Source organism: Rhipicephalus sanguineus, unplaced genomic scaffold (assembly GCF_013339695.2).
Source record: "Rhipicephalus sanguineus isolate Rsan-2018 unplaced genomic scaffold, BIME_Rsan_1.4 Seq877, whole genome shotgun sequence".
NCBI classification, from domain to species: domain Eukaryota; kingdom Metazoa; phylum Arthropoda; class Arachnida; order Ixodida; family Ixodidae; genus Rhipicephalus; species Rhipicephalus sanguineus.
The window spans coordinates 1,218-28,807 of record NW_023616193.1 but is presented as its reverse complement, the minus strand read 5'-3'; the positions used below and the strand labels follow the sequence as shown (position 1 = coordinate 28,807).

The following is a 27,590-nucleotide window of genomic DNA, read 5'->3' as shown; positions in this document are numbered from 1 at the left end:
TCTGGCTTTGTTGTGGATAGAGGCTCAGTGCGTCGTTGTGATTTAGTAAAGAAAAGCCCTTTCGAGCGGTGTCCTGTGTAGTTTGGTACACGAGAACAGGAGTCAAGACTTCGCGGGGTGTCGGGCAGTGATGGAAATTCAATTCAACCCGCCACCGTCATCAAACTTCCACCCATGACATCGCCAGCTAGCGCCATAGCCACTCGCTGCCAGAGCAGTAGGCTAAGCCTAGTGCCTAAGCCTAACTTTCTCGGCGTTCCCGGCCGCAGGGATGCAAAGACGTGATTCCCGGGAGCCCCGAGACGAGACTCCCAAGCGTGCATCCAAAACTACGGCCGCCGCAAGAGCTATGCATTCGCAGACAAGGCCAACGGGATCGAGCAACTCCGGTGTTTTGATGGTGGGACCCAACTTCAAAGTGGGCAAAAAATCGGCTGCCAACTTCGGAGAGCTACGACTAGGTAAGTCACTGTGTCATCATCTGTGTTTTTTTGTGGTCAATTCGCACTTTAGCTTCGTTTACACAGATTTGCAGTTACGATTACAATAAAGCCGGTTGAACTTCGGCCATTGCAAAATCTTCTGTTCCGATGTGATGCGAAACAACCTTGTCCGGCGAAGTCCTGTCGGCGTTTCTGTACCTCGATCCCGACGAAACAAGTATCGCCTGTTTGAACTCGGTGTTGTGATACACGTTTTGCGCTGCTGTAGCTTGTATAAATGTTCTGGCAGCTTCAGAAATTTGGGCGTGCTTTCGTTGCGGTAGTGTGTGTAGGAGTGGTTTCTCATTATCACGGAGCCGTCGATCACAAACCAATTTCCTTGCAGGCTTTGCTTTCGTGTTAAACGCGGTTTAGGACTCCCCTCGCTCGTGCAGTAGCGTGTACTGTGGAAAGCGACTGATCTATTGTCCGTGGACTCGGCGGCCATAAATGAAGCAAAAGTAATAAAATTGAAAAGTTTAGAACGCCACTTTTATCGTGTTGCGACATGTTGCCGAGGCCGCCTGCCCCCGCACGAGAACGCTAACCTTTTAACTCGAGGGACAGAGAGAAGCGACGCAGTGAGCGAGCCAGTTTTGGATGGGCTCCAGCGCGAACGGTTTTTCTTTCGTGAAAGCAAGCAACGCGCGTGTGGGCCATTTGCTGCTGGTAGGCCCGCATCTTACGTGCTGCCAGCCCGTGATCGATTTGTGCGTCGCGCGGTGCTGGTGCCTTATCGGGCATCTTTTATTTGCTCTCTTCGGAGAGCGCCGTCGAAAAGAAGACCCTATTGAGCCGCGGCACCTCGAGCTGACGTCATTAAGCGCACTATGACTTGGACGATCGCCCGAGCTTTTTCGATCTGTCAAGTTTGCGCCGGCAAGTCGAAAGTGCTCGCATTGTATTCCCCGTTTCGAATCACCTTTTCTTTTTTTTTTTTTTGTTCCTTTCTTGGACCGTGAACTACAGCGAGTGCGGGTGGCCCTTCCTTCGTGCCGCGCGGTAGGTTACTAACACAACTTCCAGCAAACAGGAGCTTCACTGGGTGTAACGCCCTCCTCCCGTCGCTAGCAGAGCTTGAGCGGAGGGGGGGGGGGGATAGTTGCGTCGCTGTGTAACTGCGAGAGATGTCATGCATCATTTGGCGCGACCCCGGCCGGTGGTAAAAGCTAGCCTGCGTGACGCACCGTACACCGGCGGGTGTCACCACACCGTCCTCGTTGGGAGCCGCGTTTACGCGACAACGCGCTTATAGATTGCCCTCGAGCAACGACGGCATTGCTCGCTTGCATACTACTACGCTTGGCTGCTAGGAAACGCGTGCACTGTTCCGTTGCTGGCGGCCGAAACGGTCGCAGTCATTTGTGGTTGAGCTATCCGGAAGGGCCACATCCATTGTTTCGGTTCAGCATCTGCGCCAGTCGTCGAGCTTGTTTCTGGCATTGAACTTTCTTCCGACTTGCTTGCGCCAGTAGCTCGGGCTCGCCGATGCCGGTGCTTGTTGCCAACGCGAACCGGACTTGGGGGTTTCTTCTTTCACGCAGACCCAGAAATCGGTCTGCTGCTAGCGTTCGTTTTTGCGAGGCCGCACTTTCATCGTGACAGTGGTCCCGTGGAAGCGCTCTGGAATACAAAAACAAGCATCTGCTGCCTACTCTCTGTGAGATCGCATTTCCTTGTTGAAAAAAAAGGCATACAGTGATGTAAGCAAAAGGAACAAAAGTTTAATGGGATGTCAAGCTTCAATGAAGTAATTGCTTCATGTATCGTTGATGTTTCAGTGAGCATAGCACACACTTTGTTTTTACACACTTTTTTTTTTTTTTTTTTTTTGGCTCATGATAGCTGCTGTCAACACCTCATTGCTGTTAAGCCACCGTGAGGTTCCTGCGCGTAAAAGCAAAAAGCTTTAGGCAGCAGCTTTTTCGCATTCTTTTTGAGGCTGTTCTCACCCGGCTCACTCAGGTGACAGCATCTAGTGTTTTTGACGTCTGTTTTTTTGTTTTCTGACCCCATTTCGAGTTTTTCCTGAGTGGTAATGACGGCACGGTGACATTCCCCTCCTCCTTCCCCCTCTTTTTTGTGTCTAAACATCAGGCCTTGCTTTCCTTTATTCTTTTTTTTCTTCCCCTCACACTTATTTATCTCTGCCTGGGCATTGTTCTATGAAGCCAAAGGAGAGAGTAAGGGAAGGGTAGAGGAAGCGCTGCAAAACTGCTCTTTGTTGAGCAGCTTTGGCTTTTTGAGAGTGAAGCCTTGAGCCAAATGAAGAGTGGGCGAGGGAGAACAGTAGTGCAAGTAGAAGTTTTTAGCTCGAACATCACGTTCAGGATGTAATTCACTGTCACATTGTCTCCGTTTTGTGTTCTTCCCTGTTCATGAAATTTTTCATGCTACTTCAAGATATCTGACATTAGCAATGAGCAGACACAAATTCTTCGGCGTAATTGATTTTAAAGATAAGATACAGAGCAGCTAAAAAGATGAGAGTGCATGGTCTATGTAGGCATTGCAGGTTATGTAAATGGTGCACAGGGTCATAGTGTGACAAGCGTTAGGCATTGTAAGTTCACTTGTTTAGAGTATCTTTATTCAAATAAAGCTCACTCACTTCATAACTACATGAGTGCGGTGCTAGCCTGGGAGAATAAAATTTTCTCGAAGAATCCTAGACAGATTTCCTGACACAGCCTTGTCAAGCTCGTATATAAATCACAATGCTGCAGTTGCCTCGTAACAAGATCAGTATTTACCTCATGATAATGATGCTGATAACTTGGGAGGATATTCCACCTTTCTTGAAGTTGCTTGTGAATTGGCAGTACAGAAAAATCACAAATGTGACTACTTTGACCTGGAATGTTTCATTGTCCTTTTGCCACTTCATAACTTTTTGTTGTTGCAGCCTTCAGTTTCCTATTATTCAATGGCCGTGTATGCTTTAGCTTTTGCCCTGTTTTATAGAGAAGCAAAACTCTTGTTGAATACACAAGGAGTGAAAATTTCTGAAACAGCATACAACACACACATAGAGATAATGAATTCAGTGTTTCTGCATTCCATTTTTTCTTTGCTGCAAATTCAGAATTAGTGCTTCTCATGTGCCTTTCTGGTATTCATCCAGCATATAGAAAAGATCCATGTTACACTTCTTGTGGGCTCTTGCAACTATCCTTCTTTATCGCATGTGTGCATGAAGGAGCACTCAGCAACCATGAGGCTTTTGCGTACCGTTCGGGGACAATGTTTCTTACTCTGGCCAGTGCCACTGGCGGCAATCCTGCCTCGTTGATGGTCTTGTTGACTGCAGCCTCGTTCACGAAGACCCCCGAGACAAAAGACTCTGCTTGTATGCTCATATGCAGCAAAAAAGACAAAAGGCTCCAAGGGCATCCACGCAGTTGCGACTAATTGGTTTGCCCTCTGGGGCCGTGAGGATTCACTCCAAATCCAATAATGTGACAGTGTCCTGAGGCCATGGGGAAAGCCTAGTGCAGCTGTGTTGCACCACACTTTTCTTTCATCTTGCTTTCTTGACACGTGGGAGACTGCTCCGTGTTGCTAACTGCCAGATTCGTTGGCAGTGATGCATGAAAAACAACTTGCATACCTCCGCTTGCTAATAAGGACTTTGGCAATTAAAAAATGTCATTATGTCATTTTTTTTAATGGTGTAAATGACCTATTTCGATTCACACAAGCTATTATCCACCACCAATATGCACGTTAGTGTTTATTAAAAATGTTTTAAGAAATGAGTGAAAGTGGGTCTAATAATTTCCGAATCTTCAACTACAATATTAGCTACCCCTGTTTCTCCAATCCACACTGCTCTCTTCATGTTACGTCTCTAGTTTTCCATTGCATGCTGTGTAGTCCTTCTCCTTCTTTTACTTTTTGGCACATCTGTGATGTTACAACAGAGGCCACCCTGTCTCACTCAAGAAGGCCTCTAAACGGTACTGAAGGGACATGGTGTTGTACTTTGTGATCACTGTTTGAAAGTGAAAGAAGGATCTCGAACATTGCAGCTTAATGCAGGCCCAGTACCCCTACATATTGAGGTCCATTTATGCATGGCCTGAGCAAGGACTTCACAAAATGCATTCACATATATGACGAATCTTTTCTAAAAAAAACATCTGTTATGGTGTCCTTTGGCCTTTCTTATTTTTCATCATGAAATAGCTTCAAATACCTTCAAACAGACTCTCTGCTGTTATAGTGTAAACAAGTGATGGGCAGATTGTGTAGAGCACAGGTCGCGAGTAGCCTTCAGCTTGTATATTTTCCACTGGCTTTCAGAATTTCGCACTCGTGCAGCATCCTAGTCCGCAGAAATGTGATGTCACATGTCACACCACTCTTGTGTACTTGAATTATATATATTTTGTAATGTGTAGCTCATCCCTATCAGATAATACAATGCAGTCCACTTATAATGATATTGACAAAACTGGAAAATTGGATCATTATAACCAATTACTGTTACATCTGGACTGGCAAGAAAAAAAAAGAAAGAACATACCCACATGTTTTCCTGTGCATGTAGGCCTAGTTGCTCACCAACTATAGTGAATCGAGTTGTACAATGCAAGCCATCGTAAAGAACACCGAACTCTTTACTAAAAGCTACACCAATAGCCATAAAATTATTTCAGCATGGTGAAAAAAAGTCAGAAATTTGCAAAAAAGCCTAAATTCTTGAGGATGTCTTCAGCCTTGAGGATCGCTGAGTCGGCTGCAAAAGCCCATATTTGTTCTTGAGACTTCCAACCTTGAGACCCTGCCGAAATCCCAACGAATTCGTTGCTTCACCTCAAGAGATATCGCCTTCCACTTAGTCGGCGTTAACTTTCATGAACGCACAAATGGGCAAAAACTTGTGTTAGAAACCTTTGCCAGGCGTTGCATGGCTGCAACCAAGCAAGCTCTTCCCCTCCTCCCTCCAGTGATTGCGATGATGAAATTGGGACGTTGCTGCACGCAACGCCCCTCAGATTTCTCCACGGCGGCCTCTTTACGGCACTTATGAATTTTTACATCATTCTCTTTGAAGTACTTTGTCCTTATCAATCTTTCACACGAATTTTTGTAGTAAAGCATGTTTAGGTGGCCAGAATTCTATCGTGTCAGATACATGGCTGATAATTGTATCGTTCTATATGGTTTGCTTTTACATGGTGGCAATGGGGATATTGAGAAATCTGGAGATTTTAGTGGCTATAAGTGATATATTATTTTCTGGTATCGTCATACGTATTCCATTGTATTTGCCAAATTGTCACAATCTGTGACACCTGGTCAGTACTTTTATTCAGTTCTTCCTCAACTCATTTACATAAAAATACTTGCGTATGCTCCTTTGCACAAGAGATCACAATTTAATAAACCACAAATGCATTAGGAGCAGTTGGAACAAAGCTGAGGTACTATCTGCGTCAAATGAAACCTGAACACCGGCAAGCCTTCGCACGGTATGCGCGCCGTCCTGTCATCACCATTGACAGGCGCGCGCATCCGGTTTGACCACACTGCGCATATGCGCGCCTGTCCATGGTGATAACTGGACAGCGCGCACTTATACCACTGCAAAGGCTTGCCGGTGTTCGGGTGTCATTTGACGCGGATAGTACATATTGTTGCGGGTACCTTGAGGACGCGATATTTCTGTTTCTTGCTGCACGGTTGTCAGCATAGGTTTTGTCACCTACTCAGCATATTTAAAACGCCGAGGTGGCACAAGAATGAGACTGATGTTTCAAAATTTGGCAAGGTGCAAGAGATTTGCTGCACCATCTTACATAACAGCAACATCTGTTGCCACTGGGATACAAAGGCCTCATCTAGGTAAATAGTCCCCTATTTGTTTTTACTGTTTTGGCAGTGGTGTTTTTTTTTTTTAACATAGCTTAAATTTATTAATATTGTTCCCTTTGTCTGCTCTCTCTCCCATTGTATGCACTAATTAGGTATGTATGTGCTAGATACATTGCTTAATTCGCCGTTTCTTTAATGTTTCGCTGCTATCAGCATTTCAAGTGCACTCTTTCATACTTGGTGTTTACTCTGCCTTGTGCATTGGCCATAGCTGCTTGTCAAAACACTGGCAGTTGCACTATAGATATACAGAGTGCACTGGCTTGCTTTTATTATAACAGACTGGCAAATGGCAAGGTTAACCTTCCAAACGTTGCATCAAAAATGGAAACAGGCATGCCTCCTTGTATAGTTGAATACTGGCAGAAGATTTTCTTTTGAATATGGTGAATCTCGCACACCAGTAGGTCTAACAGCTGCTTCCTCTGGCGACTGAAATATTTGTTCCATGCATATCATTTTCCTTTCGTTTTTACAAGCACTGCCGATGACATTGCACTTCCTCTTCAGTTCTTTTCTTCTTTCATTCTTTTTTTTTTTTTCCCCCTTTGGTTGCTGTGGCCCACTCCTATTGATCATTAGGGCTGTGTCAGTTGCCATGGAAGTAAGTGCAAACATTGTGTCGTGCCCCGTGATCATTGGAGTTTGTACGGGTTGGGCAATAGTGTGAGAGCATTTTTCTCTTCTCCACTTTTGTCTCTGCAGCTCATAATCACCGCTCCCCTTTTCCCACGGGAATGATGTCCTTGAACATGTTCGCATTGCAGGGTTGTTTCATAAGTCTTTCTTTTCTTTCTTTTTTTTTTTTCTGTCTCTCCGAGTAGCAAGTACACACTGCCCGGACAGTTCGTCGTGCGTGTGAGCAGGGGCGGGTGTGTCTCACGTTCTCAAATGAATTGTTTTCTGCTCTGGAGCTGAACTGCTATACTCTCGTGTTACAGGCTGAGGCAAAGATTGTCTTTTTTTATTTAATTTAATTATTTATTTATTGGAAAGCCTAAATTTTTTCTAGAGCTGAACATTCTTGATTTTGTTTTGTCATCAAAATGCTTTGTCATTTCTTTATCATGGGCTTTGTCATTCATGCTTTTTTCAGTAATAGCGTCCAGGTTTCCTTCACGCTTTGCTGCCCGTGCACTTAAACTTTAGTAGCTTGCTTGGCTGTTATGTTTCAGCTCTTTAATGTGCTAAAACTAATTAGTTTCATTTGTAGCACCTTAAGCGAAAAACTGCACACGGGGATACAAGACTCGCGGTTCACTCCAGAAATTTTTTAGAGGTGGACATTTTCAGAGTTAAGCTTGAGTTTCAAATTACCCGTTGTGACACACATCCATATTTCATTTCTGGTCGCGCATTACCGGCATCTATGAAGCACATAGAAAACGGAAGCTAGGACACTTGTGTTGTAGTGCTGGAACTGGAGTTGGCGATCTTAGAAACCACAAGGCCAGCTGTTGAGACTCCTTTTTGCATAACCGAGGGGCGGAAGGCACAGCTCACTGATGTTGCTATTGGTTCCTCAGGCCGCATTTCAAAGGGTCAGTCAGAGCGGTGGGCGGTCAATCGAAAAAGGTGGGTGGTGAAGCGAGTGGTGGGTGGTATTTCCACGCCGCCCCTGTGGGGAAACCCTGAAGGCTCTCCAGCTATTTGTAGCATGTTTTCATAAGGTAAATGAGCTAAAGGGTCCAAGAAGTGGTTTAATAATACTATGTAAACGGTTAGGCTACAAATAGAGTGAATTATTTGCATGTTAATTTAAACAAAGAATCTTAGGAGGAGCTATGGCTGATTTAACTCTTTTCCTCCCGCGTGGAATAGGTGTTTTTTGTAGGTTACACTAGATATTTTTGCTGAAGGAACTACTGCATCTAATATTTTTGTAATACATAAACAAAAAGCAGAATGAATGAACTTTTCACATATACAAATTTCATCAAGCAGATGTATGTTTTGCGAGCGATATAAATTGCCAGATTCAACATCGCAGGACAAAGTTGAACAGAGTTTGTAAAGCTTCTGTCAACTAAGGAAAAACTAAACAGAAATTTTGAGATTTACAAAATATACTGCCATCTAATAGGCACCATCTCGGAAAAATTTTACTATATTGACACGTGCATACAGTGGGTCTTGTCTGTTGTGCGAGGCAGTTTTGCTATTTGTGCGTGGCGGAGTTTTTGGCGGCTAGTAGAAGAGGACAACGACGTTCAGCTCGATTGTAACAGACGTGCTGAAAGCCGGACTGTTATTGACTTTCGTTTTTTTACCGTGACAAACTGGTGGAGCTGCTGGGTACGACCCTTTTGCGCTATTTCAACCTCAAGACGAGTTCCTACCACCATTTCCACGATCCCGGGGAAACCGGCCACTTCGGCACAGCCGTCGCTTGCTAGGACTACCTCCCGAGTTCGGCCCATTGAGCTCAGCAAGAATGTCGCCACAACGGCAAGTCAGACGCAAGAGAGCGACGTAGACCGCCTCACTGCCATCCCGAGTGTGGTCTATCCAGCACGTATCCCAAAGTCCTTTCATGGCGATGTGTTCGAGGACGTGGACGATTGGCTAGACCACTTCGACCGAGTCGCAGCAGCCAACGAGTGGGACGAAAGAGAAACTGCGCTATGTCTACTTCGCCCTCGAAGACTACGCTCGTACTGGTAAGAATCATGAGAGTTCTTGAACACCTGGCAAGAATTCGAACGACAGCTGCGTGAGCATTCAGGAATCCAGAAAGAAAAGAAAGCCAGCAGGCCCTGGAGAGCCGAATTCAGAAGCCCAACGAAAGCGTGGCTATGTTTGTTGAGGACATGTCGCGCTTGTTCAAACGTGCTGACCCAGAAATGGCTGAGGCAAAGAAAGTCCGTTTCTAATGCGCGGGGTGAAGGAGCAACTTTTTGCTGGACTCATGCGCAAGCCCCCATCTACCGTCGCTGAGTTCATCACCGAAGCGATGACAATGGAACGGGCGCTTCAGCAACGCTTTCTTCAGTACGAGCGCCAAAGTACTGTCACCGCCGTGTCATCCTTCACGGGTGGACACGACGTGCAGCGCTCCGGGAGCTTGTGCGGAGCATTGTCCGCGAGGAGCTTGAGAAAGTCGCCACCCTCTCAGACGACCGCAATGTTCTTGGGGACATGATTCGTGACGAGATCAGGAACGTGACCCAGCCATTAGTGACAACGCCGCGGGAGCCCCAGCTCTGACTTATGCCGAAGCGCTACGGACCCTCAACCATCTATGGGACGTCGCCCACCTCCGCCTTCCTGTACTGCCACGACAATTCCTGCTGCGGCTGCAAATGCCTATGACTTCGAAGTCCCGCGCGAAGTCACCCGGAAGTCAATGTGTGGCGCACCTCCGATAATAGGCCGCTTTGTTACCACTGCGGTGAAGCGGACCACCTCTACCGCCAGTGCCATTATCGCAGAATGGGCCTTCAGGGATTCCACCCCAACGCACGTCGACCAAGCATGGTGAGCGCCCACGCGAGATTGAGCAGTACCTGGCAGCTCAGCAGTCATACCCTCCTGCGCCAAGGCACCAGTCCGTTCACCGTCCCCTCGGCGTTCACCTCACCCAGTCGTTACTCCACGTTCTCTATGTTCGCCAAAGGTCCCCAAGTCCTCGCCCACGTCAGGAAAACTGAGGACAGCGACCTCTGGGGGTAGGGCCGCTGTTGACCGACCTGACAAACATCCTCCGACGCGACCCGTAACGACGACGACGCCGATTTATCCGCTACGCCATCTTCTGATAACGACGCACGACTTTCCGCTGATATTGCTGTAATTATCGACAATCGCCAAGTAACCGCTCTCGTGGATACCGGCGCCGACTACTCGGTTATGAGTGGTGAACTCGTGGCTGCTCTTCGAAAGGTGACGACACCATGGAATGGTCCCCAGCTGCGTACGGCGGGTAGTCACCTGGTGACACCGGTTGGTAGATGCACTGCCAGAGTGCATATTGGTGACTCACCTTCACGGCACTTTTGTCGTACTACAGGAATGCTCGAGGCAGGTCATATTAGGAATGGACTTTCTGAGAGAATATGGGGCTGTCATAAACCTTCGAGAGCTGCTGGTGACATTTTCACGCGACACGAACTCACACGAAAGCGAATCCCGCACTGTCGCGCTGCGTGTATCGACGATTCCGTGACGGTGCCGCCCCGTTCCAGTGTGCTGGTTACTGTGGTGAGCGACAGCGACCGAATGGCCCTCGGAATTGTAGAAGGCGATGTATCTGTCCTCCTGTCTCGTCAAGTATGCGTCGCCCGCGGCCTCATGGAACTGACGCAAGAGCCCGCTAAGGTTCTACTGACGAATTTCAGTCAGGAGTACCAGCACTTCATAAAGCAGAGCGTTGTCGCCTACTTTGAGGAAATCAGCGACTTCAGAACCAGCCATTATTTGCAGAACTATCCTCCGGTCCTCACGACGACAAGCAGTATACAGTCCAGTTAGATGTGAGCTCCAAGCTGTCGGCTCCGCAGCAAGATAGTCTTCGCTCTCTTTTGCTTTCATTCAGCGACTGCTTCGCCACTACGTCGAAAATCAAGCAGACATCCGTTACCAAGCACAGAATCTTAACCGAACCCACCGAAAGACCCATCCGACAGCACGCCTACCGTGTCTCCCGACGAGAACAGGACGCCATTCGCGAACAAGTTCAACAAATGCTTGCAGACGACATCATCCAGCCGTCTACAAGCCCATGGGCGTCACCAGTTGTGCTAGTTAAAAAGAAAGACGGCACACTGCGTTTCTGCGTAGATTACCGCAAATTGAACAACGTTACAAAGAAAGATGTCTATCCGCTTCCTCGCATCGACGACTCGCTCGACCGCCTTCGAAACGCCAGATACTTTTCATCCATGGACCTGCGCAGTGGTTATTGGCAAATCGAAGTCGATGACCGTGACCGGGAAAAAACTGCGTTTATTACCCCTGATGGGCTTTTTGAATTTAAGGTGCTTCCTTTCGGACTATGCTCTGCTCCTGCAACTTTTCAAAGAATGATGGACACAGTCTTATCCGGTCTTAAGTGGCAATCATGTCTTGTTTATTTAGACGACGTCGTCGTTTTTTCGGAGACCTTCGAGCAGCACCTTCAGCGTCTTCGTACAGTACTTAATGCGCTTCGAACGGCTGGTCTATCACTGAAGCCCGAAAAATGCCACTTCGGATACGAAGAGCTCAAATTTCTCGGGCATGTCGTAAGCCGCGATGGAATTCTGCCGGATCCCGAAAAAACGAAAGCCGTTTCTGCCTTCCCAGCTCCTACGAACAAAGGCGAGGTCCGTCGCTTTTTGGGACTTTGCGCCTACTACCGTCGCTTTGTACCAAACTTTTCTAAAATAGCCGAACCCTTGCACTATCTTACAAGGGACACCGTCCCTTTTGTTTGGGGCCGAGAGCAACATCATGCTTTTTGCGAGCTGCAGCGACGCCTTCAAGTTCCACCGATCCTGGGTCACTTTGACGAGATGCCGACACTGAATCCACACGGATGCCAGCATGTTGGCCTCGGGCCGTCCTGTGCAGTGGCAAGAAGGCACCGAACGGGTGATCGCCTACGCTAGTCGTACCTTTCATCGGCTGAATCACACTACTCCACTACGAGAAAGTGCCTACTGGTCTGTGGGTATAACCAAGTTCCGACCCTACCTTACGACCTTCAAAGTAGTCACCGACCACACTCTTGTGTTGGCTTGCAGGCCTCAAGACCCTCAGGCCCCTCGCCGGTATGAGTTTTGCGCCTTCAAAGTTTGACGTTACAGTAGTCTACATCAGGGTGCAACACACCGATGCTGACTGTCTGTCCGCGCCCCAGTCGAAAAGACTACACCTGACCTAACGACGACGCAGTTTCCTCTGTGCCGTCACAGCGTCGGACTTGGCTCAGCGACAGCGTGACGACCGGAGCTTCGTCCACTCATTTCTTTCTTGAGGGACAGCTTACGCATCCACCGCGGACGTTCAGACCGACGATTTCGACATTCTTTCTCCGCAACAACGCTTATACAAGCACTGCTTGACTCTAGCGCTCACAAACCGATCTCCTGGTGGTACCATCCACGATGCGAGAAGAGATCCTCAGTGCATGTCCGACGAACCAACTTCTGGACCTCTCGGTTCACGCGTACTCTCGCGCGTATCCGCAGCAAATACTATTGGCCTAACTCTCCCCACTGTCAAGCACTACTTAAAACCTGCCGAGACTGCCGGCGCAAGACTCCGCCCATGAAACGCTGCTGGTCTTTTACAAACCCTTGAACCCCCACGAGCGCCTTTTCAGCAGTTGGCATGGACTTACTTGGTCCATTTCCCAAATCTTCAACTGGTAACCGCTGGATAGTAGTTGCACGGATTATTAACACGTTACTGCGAAACGCGACCCCTTCCAAGAGCCAACCGTAGTGATGTCGCCGACTTCTTCATTCATTGCGTCGTCCTTCGTCATGGCCACCAGCAGTGGTCATTACCGCAGAGGCACCGCCGCACCGCCCAACTTCTGGAAGAAGTGCTGATACTTAGCGGCACCGTTCACCGCCGGACGACAGCATACCATCCACAAGCCAACGGCCTCACCGAACTCAACAAACCATTGCTGACATGCTCTCCATGTATGTGGACGTAGATCACAAATTGGGACCGCGTTCTACCATTCGTACCTTCGCATATAACACCGCCGTCCAGGAACCACAGGATTCACACCTTTCCGCTTGCTTCACGGCCGCGAGTTACCACGATGTTAGACTCATGCTACTACCTGACCCTTTGTGACCACCACAGAAAATGCTGCCGTATGCTCAGCGCGCCGAAGACTCGTCAAGCTAGCCCGGTTTCGCATCTGCTCTCAGCCAATACGACGCTCACCGATACAACCTTGGTCATAGAGAGTGACGTACGAACCAGGAGAAAAAGTATGGATATGGACCCCGTCCGCCAACGCGGCAAGTCCAAAAACTCCTACGTCATTACTTCGGGCCCTACAAGTTCTCGAACGCCTCAGCGACATCAACTACCGAGTTATTCCGAGACCACACACGATCTTCTCGTCGTGCACCACAACCGGACGTATCCACGTATCTAGGATGAAGCCATATCACTCGCCTAGACTTCCCCTTGCCTTTACAACATCGAAAGCATCGAGGCGATGCTTTTTGAGAGGGGGAGTAATGACACGTGCATACAGTGGGTCTTAGTCTGTTTTGCGAAGCAGTTTTGCTATTTTGTCGTGGCGGAGTTTTTGGCGGCTAGTAGAAGAGGACAACGACGTGCAGCTCGATTGTAACAGACGTGCTGAAAGCCGGACTGTTATTGACTTTCGTTTTTGTTACCGTGACAATATCATCTTATTATATCATTAACCAAGTGTGAGCGCCTCTAACAGCGGGTAAGGTTCCATGCCCTTGACCTGGGTGTCAGCCTTAGCAACTGAGACTACCGGTGGTGCATGTTATTCTTTGCTTCCACCCACCACCTACCTAGTCATTGATAAGCAGCCACTCTGTGCTCTCGGCCACGCTCTGGTGACAGTTGGGTGTTTGGGGCCCTTATATATATATATAGTACGACAGCTGTTATGAGATCACAACAAGCCAATTTTGGCGCCGTAGTTTTCCGCTGCTTCTCGTGTCCTTAAAGGGACACTAAAGGCAAATATTAAGTCTATGTTGATTGTTGAAATAGCGGTCCAGAAACCTTGTAGTGCTACTTTTGTGCCAAGGGTGCTTATTTTGAAATAAAATCACGTTTTAGTGGTCCGCATCGCGTTAGCGCACTTCAGATCACCTGCCTGAAAGCGTCTTTCTCGCGTCACTGTTGCCGTGCCCAACGTTGCCCGCCTTTACTGCACTACGGCATGCACTGGCAGCGTGCACCAGTCAGGCATCCGGCAACATCACATGAATGCGGCATTTTGTCGAACTTTCTGTCAGAGTGACTTTCACGACCGCCAAAACACCATGCGGCAGTACGCGATACCGAAACTACCACTGAGACACAACCACGTGAGCAAAGCAGGTGCCGGGTGGAGTGCGTTCGGTGAAAACGGAACCTTTGAACCACGCGCGCCATTCCCCATGGCAACGCCGAAGAGGTTCTTTTTTCCATGAATCAAACAGAAACGAACAAGCAGCATTTTATTACGTCTCTTGATGCACAGAAGGTTTTTATTGCAGCTAGTTTGATTACGAGTGTAATTGTAGTCAGACTCTCTCACGTCATCGTGATCATTTTCAAAATGTCCCGCTCGTGGCGCTCATCGTGTGATACATTGAGCTTTCACTGTGACATAGTGCCGTTAGTGTCCCTTTAACCGCTCTCGCGCGAAGTAAGAAAAAATGAAGTGAGAAAAAAAAAATTCTAGGAACGGATGGGATTTGAACCCGGGCCCGCTACGTGGCAGTTGAGTATTCTACCACAGAGCCATGCTGTTTTCTTTCTTTTTTTTTCCCCCTTCTTTATTGCAACAGAGCCATGCTGGTGCTTGAAACTCCTTCGCAAAATGCCCTATACAGGTGTCATGTTGGGCAAGCAGTCGTGTTAACATATGTAATATAGCATCGTAGAAGAGTAAAATAACAACTAGGCGTCACACAATGCGAATTGTGCAATGAGTGACCGGGTCGTTGATCGCTTCAGACCATTTACAAAAGGCTCAGCCATAATTCTCATCGTCATCAGTCACAGCACAAAGTGCACATAATGCCTCGCATATGTGTAGCGGGTACCACGCTTCTCTACAGAATGACGAATAATGGCATAGTGGATGCTTCCCTACTTCATGAAAGTTACGATGGTTTATGGCGTAGTGGGTACCTTACGTGTGTGCTTGTATTAGTTGCCCCAAGGGAGTCTATAGCGGGCTCTAGAATGGCTACTCTTCCAGCTTTCAGTGTGACTGTGCTGCATGTTCCGCGCAGGCCTGGCGATTTTTTAACAGGATAGATAGCTGCTAGCATCATAATTACTGTATATGGCTCGAGTTCCTCAACAGTACCACAGATGTATGCCAAAGGTGGAATGGCTTTTGTCATACAGCTGTTGATTACATTGTGAGGTAAGGCACACTGTGTACATGCTAGTCATCCTTGTGGAGCATAATACACTACATAATACACACAATGTGTAGCATTGCCTCATGGGTTCTTTCAAGTTTATCAAAGTCAGTATGATTAACAGTATAAGGATTAAGTGACTAGTATTGGTTTGTGTTGATGGACATAGTTGAGCAGCTCTTTACAATTACTCTTTTTTTTTCTTCCAGGAAAGAACCTCTACAATAATGAACATGTTGCAATTAAGTTGGTAAGTAACCTTTTTTTTTTATGACGCTTGTGGCATATGATACAGTAAATTATAAGCTACAAATTCTAGGAGGCTTTCAAGTTATTAATGTGCAGTAGCACTGTCTCACACCTCTCTTTACGAGCGGGAATATGAAATTAAACAGGTACTCTGAAACCACAAATGTCTGAAGGCTCAGTGTTTGGGTCAACTCTTATAGCTTCAGATGTCCTCCTGCTGTGGCAGAGGGAACAGAACTGTGTTTACTGAATGAGGTACAGTTGAAACTCTGTTTAACGAAGTGATGACTGCGCTCGAAGTATTTCATTTCGAAGAAGTTCATAAAATTCAGAAAAAATGCTTTTTGGTCCTTTGAAATTTAATGTTTCAATGTAGCTACACCCAAACGCTACCGTGGCATTGAATTTGCCAATAAGCTGCGCCTGCATGTGTGAGTAGTCTGCGAGGGCTACCCGGGCATGCAACCTCCCATGTCTGGGTGATGCAGGCCAGTAGAAGGTCACGTGAAGCTATGACAGGCTGTCGATTTGCAAAGACGGGAAGGATGGAAGCAACCACCGCCCATGACGCCATTCAGTACATAAGAGCACTACCGACTGTTGTGTCCATTGATCCGTGCATAGGCGTGGCATGCAGCCTCGTCAAATAAAGCTAGGGTGTGAATGGGGCGAGTGGATGTTTAAAGGGACCGACAACTGATTTTTCTCGACACAGTTTTTTACGGTGCGACAGGAAGCTCACCCTTTGTAGCGTTTGTAGCTGCGATGGTTTATCCGAAAAGCGTGTAGTTATTTATAAGCAGTATTTTTCGATCTGAAAGGCTCCAAACACACATGGAGGCTTGCTCCAGCAACGCTGAGAATTGATAGCGATGCCGCTAGCCCTTGTGAAAGCTGTCGTTGTTCTGCTTTCGCAGGAGTTACTGTAACTATGCTTAACCACCTTTATTTTGAGCTTTCCAACCATTTTTGAAAATAGCAAGCTGTTACAATGAGATGTGTGGCTTTATACACCCTCGCGGTATTTGTACAGCGTTGTGTGCGCCTGTGCCCAAGGTTGCCTGCGCCTGTGTCATGGATGGCTTGTCCCGGCGTCGTTACTCTCTCGATACACGAGCCAAGCCAAGTAATCGAAAACGTAACTGTGCATATGCACGGCCGCACCGAGTAGCAGAGCGCGTCATTTCTGAGACAAACTGTATGTAGCAAACCTACGTCGCTCCAAAATCTTAGCGACCTGGAAACTGCATGCACGGTTGCATGAGCACGCTGAAAGTTGCTCAAGACGCGCTGACGAGCATGGGATCATTACGTCACACGAAGGCAGCGCCACTTTAATGCATACTACTAACGCAGGCGTATATGTACATTATGGAGTAATACCTTTTAATATAAAGACGAACGAACAATATTTCAATACTAACAAAAAAATCGTCGACGCGTACAGCAATCAACGGTCACGTGGCCGTCTTCATCAGATCATTCATGTTTTTGCCGCCAGAGGCACCATAGGTCATTTTTCGCGACTTTCAATTAAGAAATAAAATATAAATCCATCTCTCACGAAAAAAACAGGGTTGGTTTGAGTCAGTGCGACGGACAATCTTTGCATCAGTGGAGTCAACTCATTTCATATTGTGGGCAGTTGTCGGTCCCTTTAAGCGCGACAGCGTTTGAGCGCACACCCGAAGGAAAACCTGTGTGTCAAAGTTCGAAAAAAAATCATCGCTTTTTTTTGGTTTTGATAGTTTGGTTAAATCTTAATTATCATGTGTCAGCCAAGCATTCCAAGAAGGAATGCAAGCATGGAAACTTTGTTGCCCTTTAGTCTGCTCCTTCTGCTTCACCGTACACCTCGCACTCGGAGGAGGGGATGAGGGACCAAGTTTATGCTGCAATGGGTTCGCACGAGTGATTTTATACTATTCATCATACTATGGATAGCGCTAGCGATAGTTTTTTTTTTTTTTTTTTTTTTTTTTTTTTTTTGTCATCAGTAGTTCTATAGGGACTCGAGTATCGATAGTACCATCGATAGTTCTGCATCACTAGTAGATGCCCCTACCCTACTAGGCTTACGTTGAAGGGCTCACATACTATTCATCATATATGGATAGCGCTAGCGATAGGTGTTTTTTTTTTTTTTTGTGTCATCAGTAGTTCTATAGGGACTCGAGTATCGATAGTACCATCGATAGTTCTGCATCACTAGTAGATGCCCCTACCCTACTAGGCTTACGGTTGAAGGGCTCACATAGAAAGTTTTAAATATGCAGCTTTGTGTTTTTCCTCTTCCTTTTTGTATATTGCAAAACTGAAATGCACTGAAAATGAAACCTAGTTGTGTGCGTGTGTGTGTCATAGGCTTCCTACAAAGCTGTCGCTTTTATATTTAAGCAGTTATGCAAACATGATGCTAAATATAGTAGCATTTCTAATGCTGAAGCTTGGTATCCGCTTGCATTACTTGACCTTGTTGCTGCATCCAACATTTTGACAATAGAACTTGTCGACAATAGAACTTGTCTTTGTTAGTGTCCTCCTTAGCACTATGTTTATGTATGCCTTGCTCACTCTCTCCCAACCTTGAAAGAGGAAAAAGGTGTCTTTTTGTTTCTCTCCCTGCATATTTTTGAGCATATTGTTGGTTGCATTCCGTACGTTCAAAAGTGATGAGTTTCACGGCAGCATACTTCCTGTATGTGTGCAATTCGGTCCACTTCCTCCGCACTTGAAAAATCTGGCAGAACGTGCCATGCCTTCCGTTTGTGGAATTTGCAAAATGCCCGCCTTGCAAGGTTGCTGTAGAAGAGATTCGAAGCGATCGTCAGCTTAAGTTGTTTACTTCTGTTGACTAAATTCCTGCTGCTTTTCTTCTGCTTATGTGCTGGAGTTTTTCACTCTTAACGTTCATACTCGTTGCTAGATTGTTGCTTTAGGTGAATGGAGTTACTTGCTTTAAAATGCTCCATGTGCAGCACACGCTAGCTGTATGTAAAGCCATAAAAAAGGGGGGGGGGGTCGAAATAGAACCTGTGGGTATGCGGTTTTAAAGAAGGCAACATAATTGCACCAGCTTACGTTTCACACCTTTGCATCAGAAAGGGGGGGTGGTTAGCTACGAAGGAAGTTTTCAGTGCTCTGTACATCCAAATCTGCCTTGCACAGCTGTAGTGGATATCTATGCACTGGTTACCCGAGTTTCCTTTTGGTTGATGGGCTAGCCTACCATGACAGACTAAACTGCTTGAGATCCATCGATGGCCTCTTGTTGTCTTGTCAGAATATTCACTGGAAAAAACGAGCGGCGGATGAAATAAAATGATGCATAAGTTCATATATTTGATAAAAGTCAGTGCACATGCACGTTTTATTTTTGCTGATGCAGAGCAATATTTGAATTTCCAGATAATAAATTCTACTTGTTTGTGCTAGCGCTTGTTTGTCCACTTCATTGTGTTTGTGTCTTCTTTGTGTGCTACGATATTACCACTAAGAATTGCCAACTCGCCCAACTTTCAGTTCTGCTGCTATCGCATTAGGGGTGTGGTATGCCTCAAATGTGGAGACACGCCCACTTATTCCGTATTTTTTAAACTCCAATCAATGGCTCCTCTCGCAACACCTCAGAAACTAGTCCACAGGCCTTTGCTTTGATGATGGATGTCTTCGTGCATGCATAACCAGGAAACACTAGCCTACTGCTTGTCACTGTTTGTAGCACATTGTAAGGTGCTGATACTAATTCTCGGGCTAGTACTCGAAATTTGATATCACAAATATTCGTTCTTGCTGTTTTTGGTGCAGGCAAAAGTTAGGGCCGTCTTCATTTCACATCGTGCATAAGATTTTGAGCAAGATTACTTCAATTACAGTGAAATCAACTGGCGTGAGTTCTGTTAAAAAGAAAATTAAACACACTGGGGCACCTTTTCATCAATTTTGTACTAGCGATTGTGATCCAGACTGGTTGATATAGCTAGGGTCGCACTGCGATGGTCCATTTTTACGTACACCCTATAGTCGGATACAACTTTAGAAGGCAGGAGAGGCCCCGCCCAGACGACCGAAGCGCGGCAGTCGATCGCCTCCGCGACTAAAGAAATAGTCCCGCTCATGCGCGCGCCGATGTTCTCCGAAGGCGGAGCCACCGGCCGTCCTGCTCATGATGTCAGTCCCGAGTGCGCGCCCATTGGTGCAGGCTTGTGTTCATCCACCTTTCAGGAGGAAATGCCGCTGCCTTCTAAAGTTGTATCCGACTATAGATAACAGCAAGCGCCTCTTCACACTTTTACACACGGCCAATATCATGCACAGACATTCGTTCCCTCACAGCACTTTTGAGGTGTCCATCAAGAAGTGAGGTATGGCAAGAAAATGAGAAAGTGATGCAAACAGGGCCCAATAATGCTATCATGTTCTACGTGTCTTTGAATATTTTCTGGCACTAAAATCCTGTGCTCTTGAGTAAAGTGGTGTTATCAGAACAAAGCAATCTACATTATCGCTTTTAATACTGTAATCGGTTGCTCTGCCATGCCACATATAACTTTTTATCTAACTGCTTTAACCCTTTGAGGGCCGATTTTTTTCTGCAAAATGCATCCCCCCATTGTATATTTTTTTATTGCTGAATTAAGTTCTTCAGACGAATCTATTTAAGAAAAAAATTGTCTCAAATTTTTTTGGGTGACTGTAAAGTGACAACAAGATCATTTCTGTTGTTGCATACACATGGTTTATTAGTGAGTAACAGCAAGATAAATTCTACTTAAAAAAAGAAACCTATACGACTGTTAAAAAATTATGCATTGACATAAATGTCTCTGTAGTTCACAGGCGTACAAAAATAAGTGCACGAAGTGGCATTAAGTGGAAACACAGGGGGCGAAAAGCCACTTTTGATCCAGTCACTATCGTCTCGCTGCGCACGCTTTTGAAATGTCGTTCACTCATGGCGGGCTGACAATTACTGAATCAAATTCTGCTTTGAGAGTTGAGCGGCGTCTCGGAGGAATCGCCGCAAGACTCGCGGCAGAGAAACCGGTGCACACTTCCATAGCACAAGCAAACTGCACGGATTAGTGCACTGAAAAAAAAAAAGCTGTGTAGTTATGAGTGCACCCGGAAAGCAAAAACAAGCCCGAAACCTACAATAATTATTCGTCTTATCGCCAACGAGGCTGAAGCAGTTTTTGTGAGACTCCAAAACAGGGAACGCAGCGACGGCGGCATTGTTTGTGTAATCGTGTACCGGGGAGCGATAAATGAGTAGGTAACAAATCGGTTGCCTTTTGAAAGATTCTAAGCTGGAAAGCTATCAGTTTTGCGGGTGCAACAAGCGGGAACCGGCCGATGAAGAAAACCAAAACTAGCGGGTGCACCGCTGTAGTAAAGCATTAAAAAAATGGAGGCACATTGGCGCAAGAAAAAAATTCCAGGTGTTCCTGCAGTGTGCAGTGTGGCAGCACATGCCAAGCAAGAAAAATGATCGAAAAAGGCCCGCGTTTTAAACATACAGCAATGACGTACATGTACGTCTTTGACCCTCAAAGAGTTAAAGGGCCAGTATACAGGCTCTGACTTTTTTTACATCTCCCAAACAAGCTCGCCAATTCATGCAGACAGCCGTGGCGATCACATTTTATGAATATCACAGCGCCTGTCCAATCCTCCTCGTACGCTAAGTGACATACCATATTTATTCGAATCTAAGCCAATGTTTTTTTTCGAAAAAACGATGTGCGAAAGTGGGGGTGTCGGCTTAGATTCGAGCACAATAACTAAGGTTCTTTTTTTTTTTTTTTTTTTCTGGCCTTGCGACTTTCGGGGTCGGCTTAGAATCAGGGCCGGCCTAGATTCGAGTAAATACGGTATTGCCATGGGCAACATTGTGTTGCACCGACTTCGTCAATTGGTCCTCTGTACTGTGAAATGGCACCTCTGCCCTGTGGAATTTGGTTTTGGCCGCGAATTTACCGGGCTTCTTCGCCGCGCTGCTATAGGGGGACCCTAGCGCCACTCTGAGGTCAGCGATATGTGGAGGAAGCTTTGCTCGGTGCGTGCTGGTGACGTAATCACTGACGTCGTGTTACGTTGCTGAAGTGGCCGTAGTGACGACAGCGGGCTGCACCTACCCTCTTGGCTACCGAGAAGGGAGGGAAGGCAGAGAGAAACCAAACCTAGCTGAAGCGGGTTGTTCTATACCCTGTAACTTCCTTACACTTATTTGCGAAATTCTTGCGGCAGCATGTTCACATCATACAAGTGCGCATTTATCGCTTGATCACGCAGGGTTGTTCACTGGTCCTTTAACAATTCAGGCTATTATGTGTACAAAGCCAATGGTTGGTATTGTTTGTCGCTTGTAAAAACTTTGCCACCACTTCACAACCCTCCTTTACCCTTTTTTTTCGTTTCAGGAACCTATGAAGTCAAAGGCTCCACAATTACATTTAGAATACAGGTTTTACAAGCTTTTAGGAAACAATGGTAAGCTGTTAGTCTTTGACATCTGTGCTGCATAATGTTTCATTATGCATGTGCCCTTGCTATCTTGACATATCTTAATAGTCCTAATATTTTGAGTGGCAGTTGACAAAGCTCTTGAGGTGGTAGGGAGCTGCCAAAATAGTGAATTGGAGCAATTATATGCATCAAGTGCATATAATTGACTGGTGCGATGGCACCAGTGAGCGGCATCAAGAACGGTGCAAGCCTTAGGAGAGCAAATTTAAAGCCATCTATATTGTTCACTCAAAAATCCGCTTAATCTTGCCTGTTATTGGCATTTACTGGGGTAAAAGTAGTTCACAGTAGTCACAGCTATGCTATGGAAATATTGTCTGTTACATTTGCCTTTTTCTTTCCAATTTTATTTTAGCCTAAAATGAGGAAAGGTTTAATTAACCAGATTTTGTGAAGCTCCAGGTACATAAGCAACAATGCATATGTAGTTCTAAAAATGTCATAGCATCTGGAACAGCAACACAAGAAAGGGTAACAATAAAGCTTTGCATGTTCCCATCCTGGGCACTGTGATTACCGTAAAATGCCGAGCAAGCGCCCCCCTCCCTTTTTCGGGAGGTCTGAAGTAAGTGCCAGTGACCGAGCAAGCGCCCCCCTCCCCCCGCTCCTGCGCCTCACTTGTGACCACTTTTTTTTTCAAGACGAGCATCGCTTGTGTAAATAGACCCACAAGAATGAGCACACTGAATGCGTGTCTAATGTTTATGAAATTCCGTTGTGATGTGGCCGGTCGTATATTGGTCAAACCGGTTGCTGCTTTCAGTAGTTTGACAGTGACGAGGGGGAATAAAAACAGTAAATAAATAAAGCATTTCATTAGAAATATGGATGGGCATTTTTTATTTTTAGTGGCTATCCCTCCACCATCTTTAATTTCGGTCCGGGACCGAGCAAGCGCCCCCCCCCCCCCCCCCCTCCACATCTGGTCGGATTATCCTTCATCGTAGGAGGGGCGCTTGCTCGGCATTTTACGGTATGCACAAAACTAACTAGATCAGCAATATACATTCAGTCCTCAGCAACTCTGCAGTTTTCGGTGTATATTTGGTTCATACTCATTACAGTGTAATGAGACTATCTTTCTTGTGTTTGTCTTGCTCCACTTTTTTTTTTTTTTTTTACACCCTCCAGTTTTTTTTTATCCTACACCCTGTACATAAGTACCGTCATCCCCTGCAGCCACTTTCTGCGTTGAACTGAGGCATGTTCCCCTGATGTCTTTCCCTCCTTGGTGTCATTGTAGAAGGCATCCCAAAGGTCTACTATTTTGGACCCTGTGGGAAATACAATGCTCTGGTCATGGAACTCTTGGGGCCCAGCTTAGAGGACCTCTTCGACCTATGCGACCGCAAGTTCTCCCTCAAGACAGTTCTACTTACCGCCATTCAGCTAGTGAGTCGACACTGTCACACTTATGGAATGCTGACATTACATTCTTTCTTCTTTTTTTCTTTCTTTAATCTTTTTTTTTTGCATCAACTGAAGGTTAAAATTCTCCTTAAATTTAGATAATACACTGCAGGAGTGGGAGTACCAATTTTGCCACCTGTGAGGTTGAGACATTATGAAGCATTGGCCCACTCCTTCCACTGTTGCTGCCATGTGGAAGCACAGCTATAGGGAACATGTGCAGAATTCATGCTTCTTTTGCGAGCAATATCATTATCAGGGTATCTACCAACCAGAAAAAAATTGAGAACGTGGAACAGTCCGGAATGCTTTGCCTAAAAGGATACTAAAGAGAAAACAGGTTTTCTCATAGTGCTCTTTCACAATACTAGAATCACTATGCTTACCATGCAAGAAGATGCTTGGTAAGCGAGAAAATGTGCTAAAAGAAATGCAGGTGGCTATGCCACCTTGGAGGCTTCCACACCAATCGCCATGACGTCGTAGATTTTGACGTCGTGTACTAGGGCCTAACTCGTTCCTAATCAGTAAAATAATGAAGTACATTGTTTTCTGAGGGAGCCAGAGACATAACATACCAAGTTTCAGGAAATTTCATAGGACCAATGTGAAAAATGTAAAATATGTACTTTGAAATCCGTGACGTCATGCACACAAATTTCGGTGTGAACTTTAAAAGTGAGACTTTGACCTTGATTTTCTCCTCTATTAATAAATGTGTGATAGTGAAATTAATGACATTAGAGTTTTCAGAGTAAAATTTGTCAATCAAAACAGATTCATCGTTTCACTTTAGTGTACCTTTAACGCTGTGAAAAACGAGACCAATTTGCCCAGATTGTATCCCCTTTTGTTTTCCAATGCCAAAAACGTGCCACATTCATCAACTTAATTAAGGCTGCATAGTGTAGTTTAGGCCCTTATTCATGCCACTCTGTGGTTTACATAACTACCATTTTGTGGGCTCAGAAAAATGTCTTGATTTATGCAATTTGTAAGGGAAAAAATTCTTATTACATATCTTCTCATAAATTTCAGTCAGTATAATGTGAAAAATTGCATATCTGGAATCTTTCTTAATCAACATCATGTGCAAAAATTTGGCATAATTTTGCAGCTGTAGAATTTTGTGTTCTTTTTTTTTTTCAGTACTTCATTGCCTTTATCACTCATTTGCATGTGACAGACAGTGTTTGTTGCAAAACTTGAATGTGAGTGTTTAGAGATGGTATGGGGTGCCAAGAGCCCTGTAAGGAACATGTAAGTTTACTAGTAAGAAGACGTTTCCACTAAATAGCGTGGTTCTTGTCATTTCAGCTTCATCGAATTGAGTATGTGCACACAAAACATCTGATCTACCGGGATGTGAAACCGGAAAACTTCCTCATCGGGCGGCAGTCCACCAAGAAGCACAATATCATCCACATCATTGACTTTGGTTTGGCCAAGGAGTACATAGATCCTGAAACCAACAAGCACATTCCCTATCGGGAACACAAGAGCTTGACAGGCACGGCCCGCTACATGAGCATCAACACACACCTCGGCAAAGGTACTGTTATGCTTTCACGTCCCTTTCCCTGCGTTGTATACTGTGAGCAAAGTCCCACGTGTGATTGTCAACTACAGTGGCAGAGTTAATGGTTATCTTCAGCGCTGGTGTTATCCTGATAATTTGTACCGAGCGGAGACCCTTTTGCAAACTTGCTGGTTACTGCATGAAATACTTCTTTCTGTACCATGATTTGCAGTGTGGTTCGGTCAGAAAGAACTTTCACACTTTGTGTGAGATCAACACAGATGCCTCATATTGCAACCAACAGTGTGGGGAAGCATTTGTCTATCATTGCTGTTTTGCCTGATTTGTTGAAGTTCCAGCTAGACACATGGATAAAAGGATCCAAAACCAGATATGTGTCAGTCGAACAGTGGAGGAAAAATGTAGTTGTTCACAGTCGCTGTGTTGGATAACAGCCTGCAAACTTGTTAAAGATTAACGCAATTCCTGCATCCATCATAGACACACACGCAAAGAAAGCTGTTGATGTGTGCCACCGCACTTTTAGTGGTTATGGACACTTTTGCTATTACAACAATAAGCTTCTCAAAAATAACTTTTGTTCCTCTGCTGCAAAATTATTGTGCTTCTGTCTAGGCATCTGTGGCTCTTGTAGTCATTAGGGCTCAAGAAATTTTTGTGGTTTATTATTTCTGAATGATTAGGAGCAAGAGTCTACAGTGCTTTCTGCTTGTACTTTGCTCCCGCTTACTGTATTGATCATTTTGGACACTGGTAGTGCAGTTTCAAATAAAGTCTTAGATCTCACTTCATGTAGAGGAGTTTGCTATATATTAATAATGAAGCTTTCTCTTGTGCTGTTTTCCTGTGCAAACAAACATTGCAGTGACTGTTTCTGCACTCCCTTTTGTACAGATGGAAATGCTCGATTCGATTTTTTTGGTACCACATTCTCACTAGTGTCCTCTCTGCACAGAGCAAAGCAGAAGGGACGACCTGGAGGCATTGGGGCATATGTTCATGTACTTCCTGAGAGGCAGCCTTCCATGGCAAGGGCTCAAGGCGGACACCCTCAAAGAACGCTACCAGAAGATTGGCGACACAAAACGAGCCACTCCCATTGAGGTGCTTTGTGACGGTTACCCTGGTAAGTCCTCTGCCTTTCCATGGGTTTTTAAGGCGAAAGCTTTATGTGGCTCATTGTTCGAAAAATCCGGCAACAGCATGAACACGGGTGGTACCAAAAGCCTCATGGTGTTCAAATGCTGCCATATAATTAGCAGTACAAATTAAAGTGAATTCAAAGAAGACCAAAATACATTAAAATGAATCAAGAGTGAATCAACGTACATTAAAGGAAATCGAGTGAATCAAGCAGCTTAAGTGTGAATCAAGAGTGAATCAAGCAGCTTAAGTGTGAATCAAGAATGACTCGAGTAAAGTGTGAATAAACATACATTAAAGTGAAGTAAGAGTGATAAGAGCTAAAGGGACCCAGCGACGTTTTAATAAACATTCAGCAGGTTGGTTGTGCAATGTTATTATGCACACCATTCAAGGTCTCTGAAGGTTTTACGAAGATTTTTGAAGTCATCACTGCTTCTTGAGCATCTTACCCTGTGGTAGACATACACTTCCATGCATAGACTTAACAGCTTCTCTTACTGTACTTTGTTACTGGGTGGGTCTCAGCTGATTCACCAGTGTGGGGCCTTAATCTTGGTGTGGGTTTGGATCTGACTGGTCGTTGTATATGTTTTTTGAAATCTGGCAACATGAAATGTTACCAACTCCAGTATTAATGCCATTTGCATTCTCTTTCTTGTGCTCATCACTGAAACACCATTCATGCAGTCTGCATGATATTGTCAGATTAATGTTTTAAGCAGTATATAACCCTTGAAGCTTTTCAAAAGCTGTTATAATATTGTACTAGTGCTACACATTCGTGTTTGGTGCACTTTGACATATGGCAGTGCCTGTAGGCGTTATGATATAACACATTAGCACTTTGATGTTAAAATAAAACTTGTCTTACATTAGCCGTGCTAAGGTCATGCATGTGCACTTACATCATATCTTTACATGGACTCTCCATTACATTGCTGTGGTGGCATCACACCACTGTAAAACAATGCTACATTTTGCACCAAGACTTAACGCCATATGTAGTTACATTTTCCTTCCATTCTTTCACTGTAACTCGTTGTCTTTTGTCATCTTTGGCCTGTAACAGTTCTGTGCACTTCGATGACATTTACTCTGTGCTGCCTCATTAACCTTATAAATCTTTTTTTCCTGCGTTTTCTTTCTTCAGAAATGGCCACATACTTGAGGTACGTCAGGCGGCTAGACTTTTTGAAACTCCCGACTATGACTACCTGAGGAAAATGTTTCACGACCTGTTCGAGCGCAAGGGCTATGTTGATGACGGAGAGTTCGACTGGACGG

At 45.4% G+C, this 27,590-nt stretch overlaps 1 protein-coding gene across 1 annotated transcript; it reads left to right on the top strand.

Annotated features, from left to right (window-relative positions):
• Positions 1–57: 57 nt before the first annotated feature.
• Positions 58–27,590, top strand: LOC119378569 (casein kinase I). Its single transcript, XM_037647657.2, has 7 exons — positions 58–461; positions 15,643–15,683; positions 22,105–22,174; positions 23,454–23,602; positions 24,938–25,172; positions 26,116–26,286; positions 27,457–27,590. Exons 1-7 carry the CDS (start codon positions 272–274, stop codon positions 27,522–27,524), a joined length of 924 nt encoding a protein of 307 aa, XP_037503585.1. The 5' UTR covers positions 58–271; the 3' UTR covers positions 27,525–27,590.

Bases quoted from the DNA above. Each gene is read 5' to 3' on its own strand.
- LOC119378569 (XM_037647657.2), top strand. From the start codon at position 272: ATGCAAAGACGTGATTCCCGGGAGCCCCGAGACGAGACTCCCAAGCGT. The intron at 22,175-23,453 runs GTAAGCTGTTAG...GTGTCATTGTAG, and splicing joins CAAGCTTTTAGGAAACAATG to AAGGCATCCCAAAGGTCTAC. The intron at 23,603-24,937 runs GTGAGTCGACAC...TTGTCATTTCAG, and splicing joins TACTTACCGCCATTCAGCTA to CTTCATCGAATTGAGTATGT.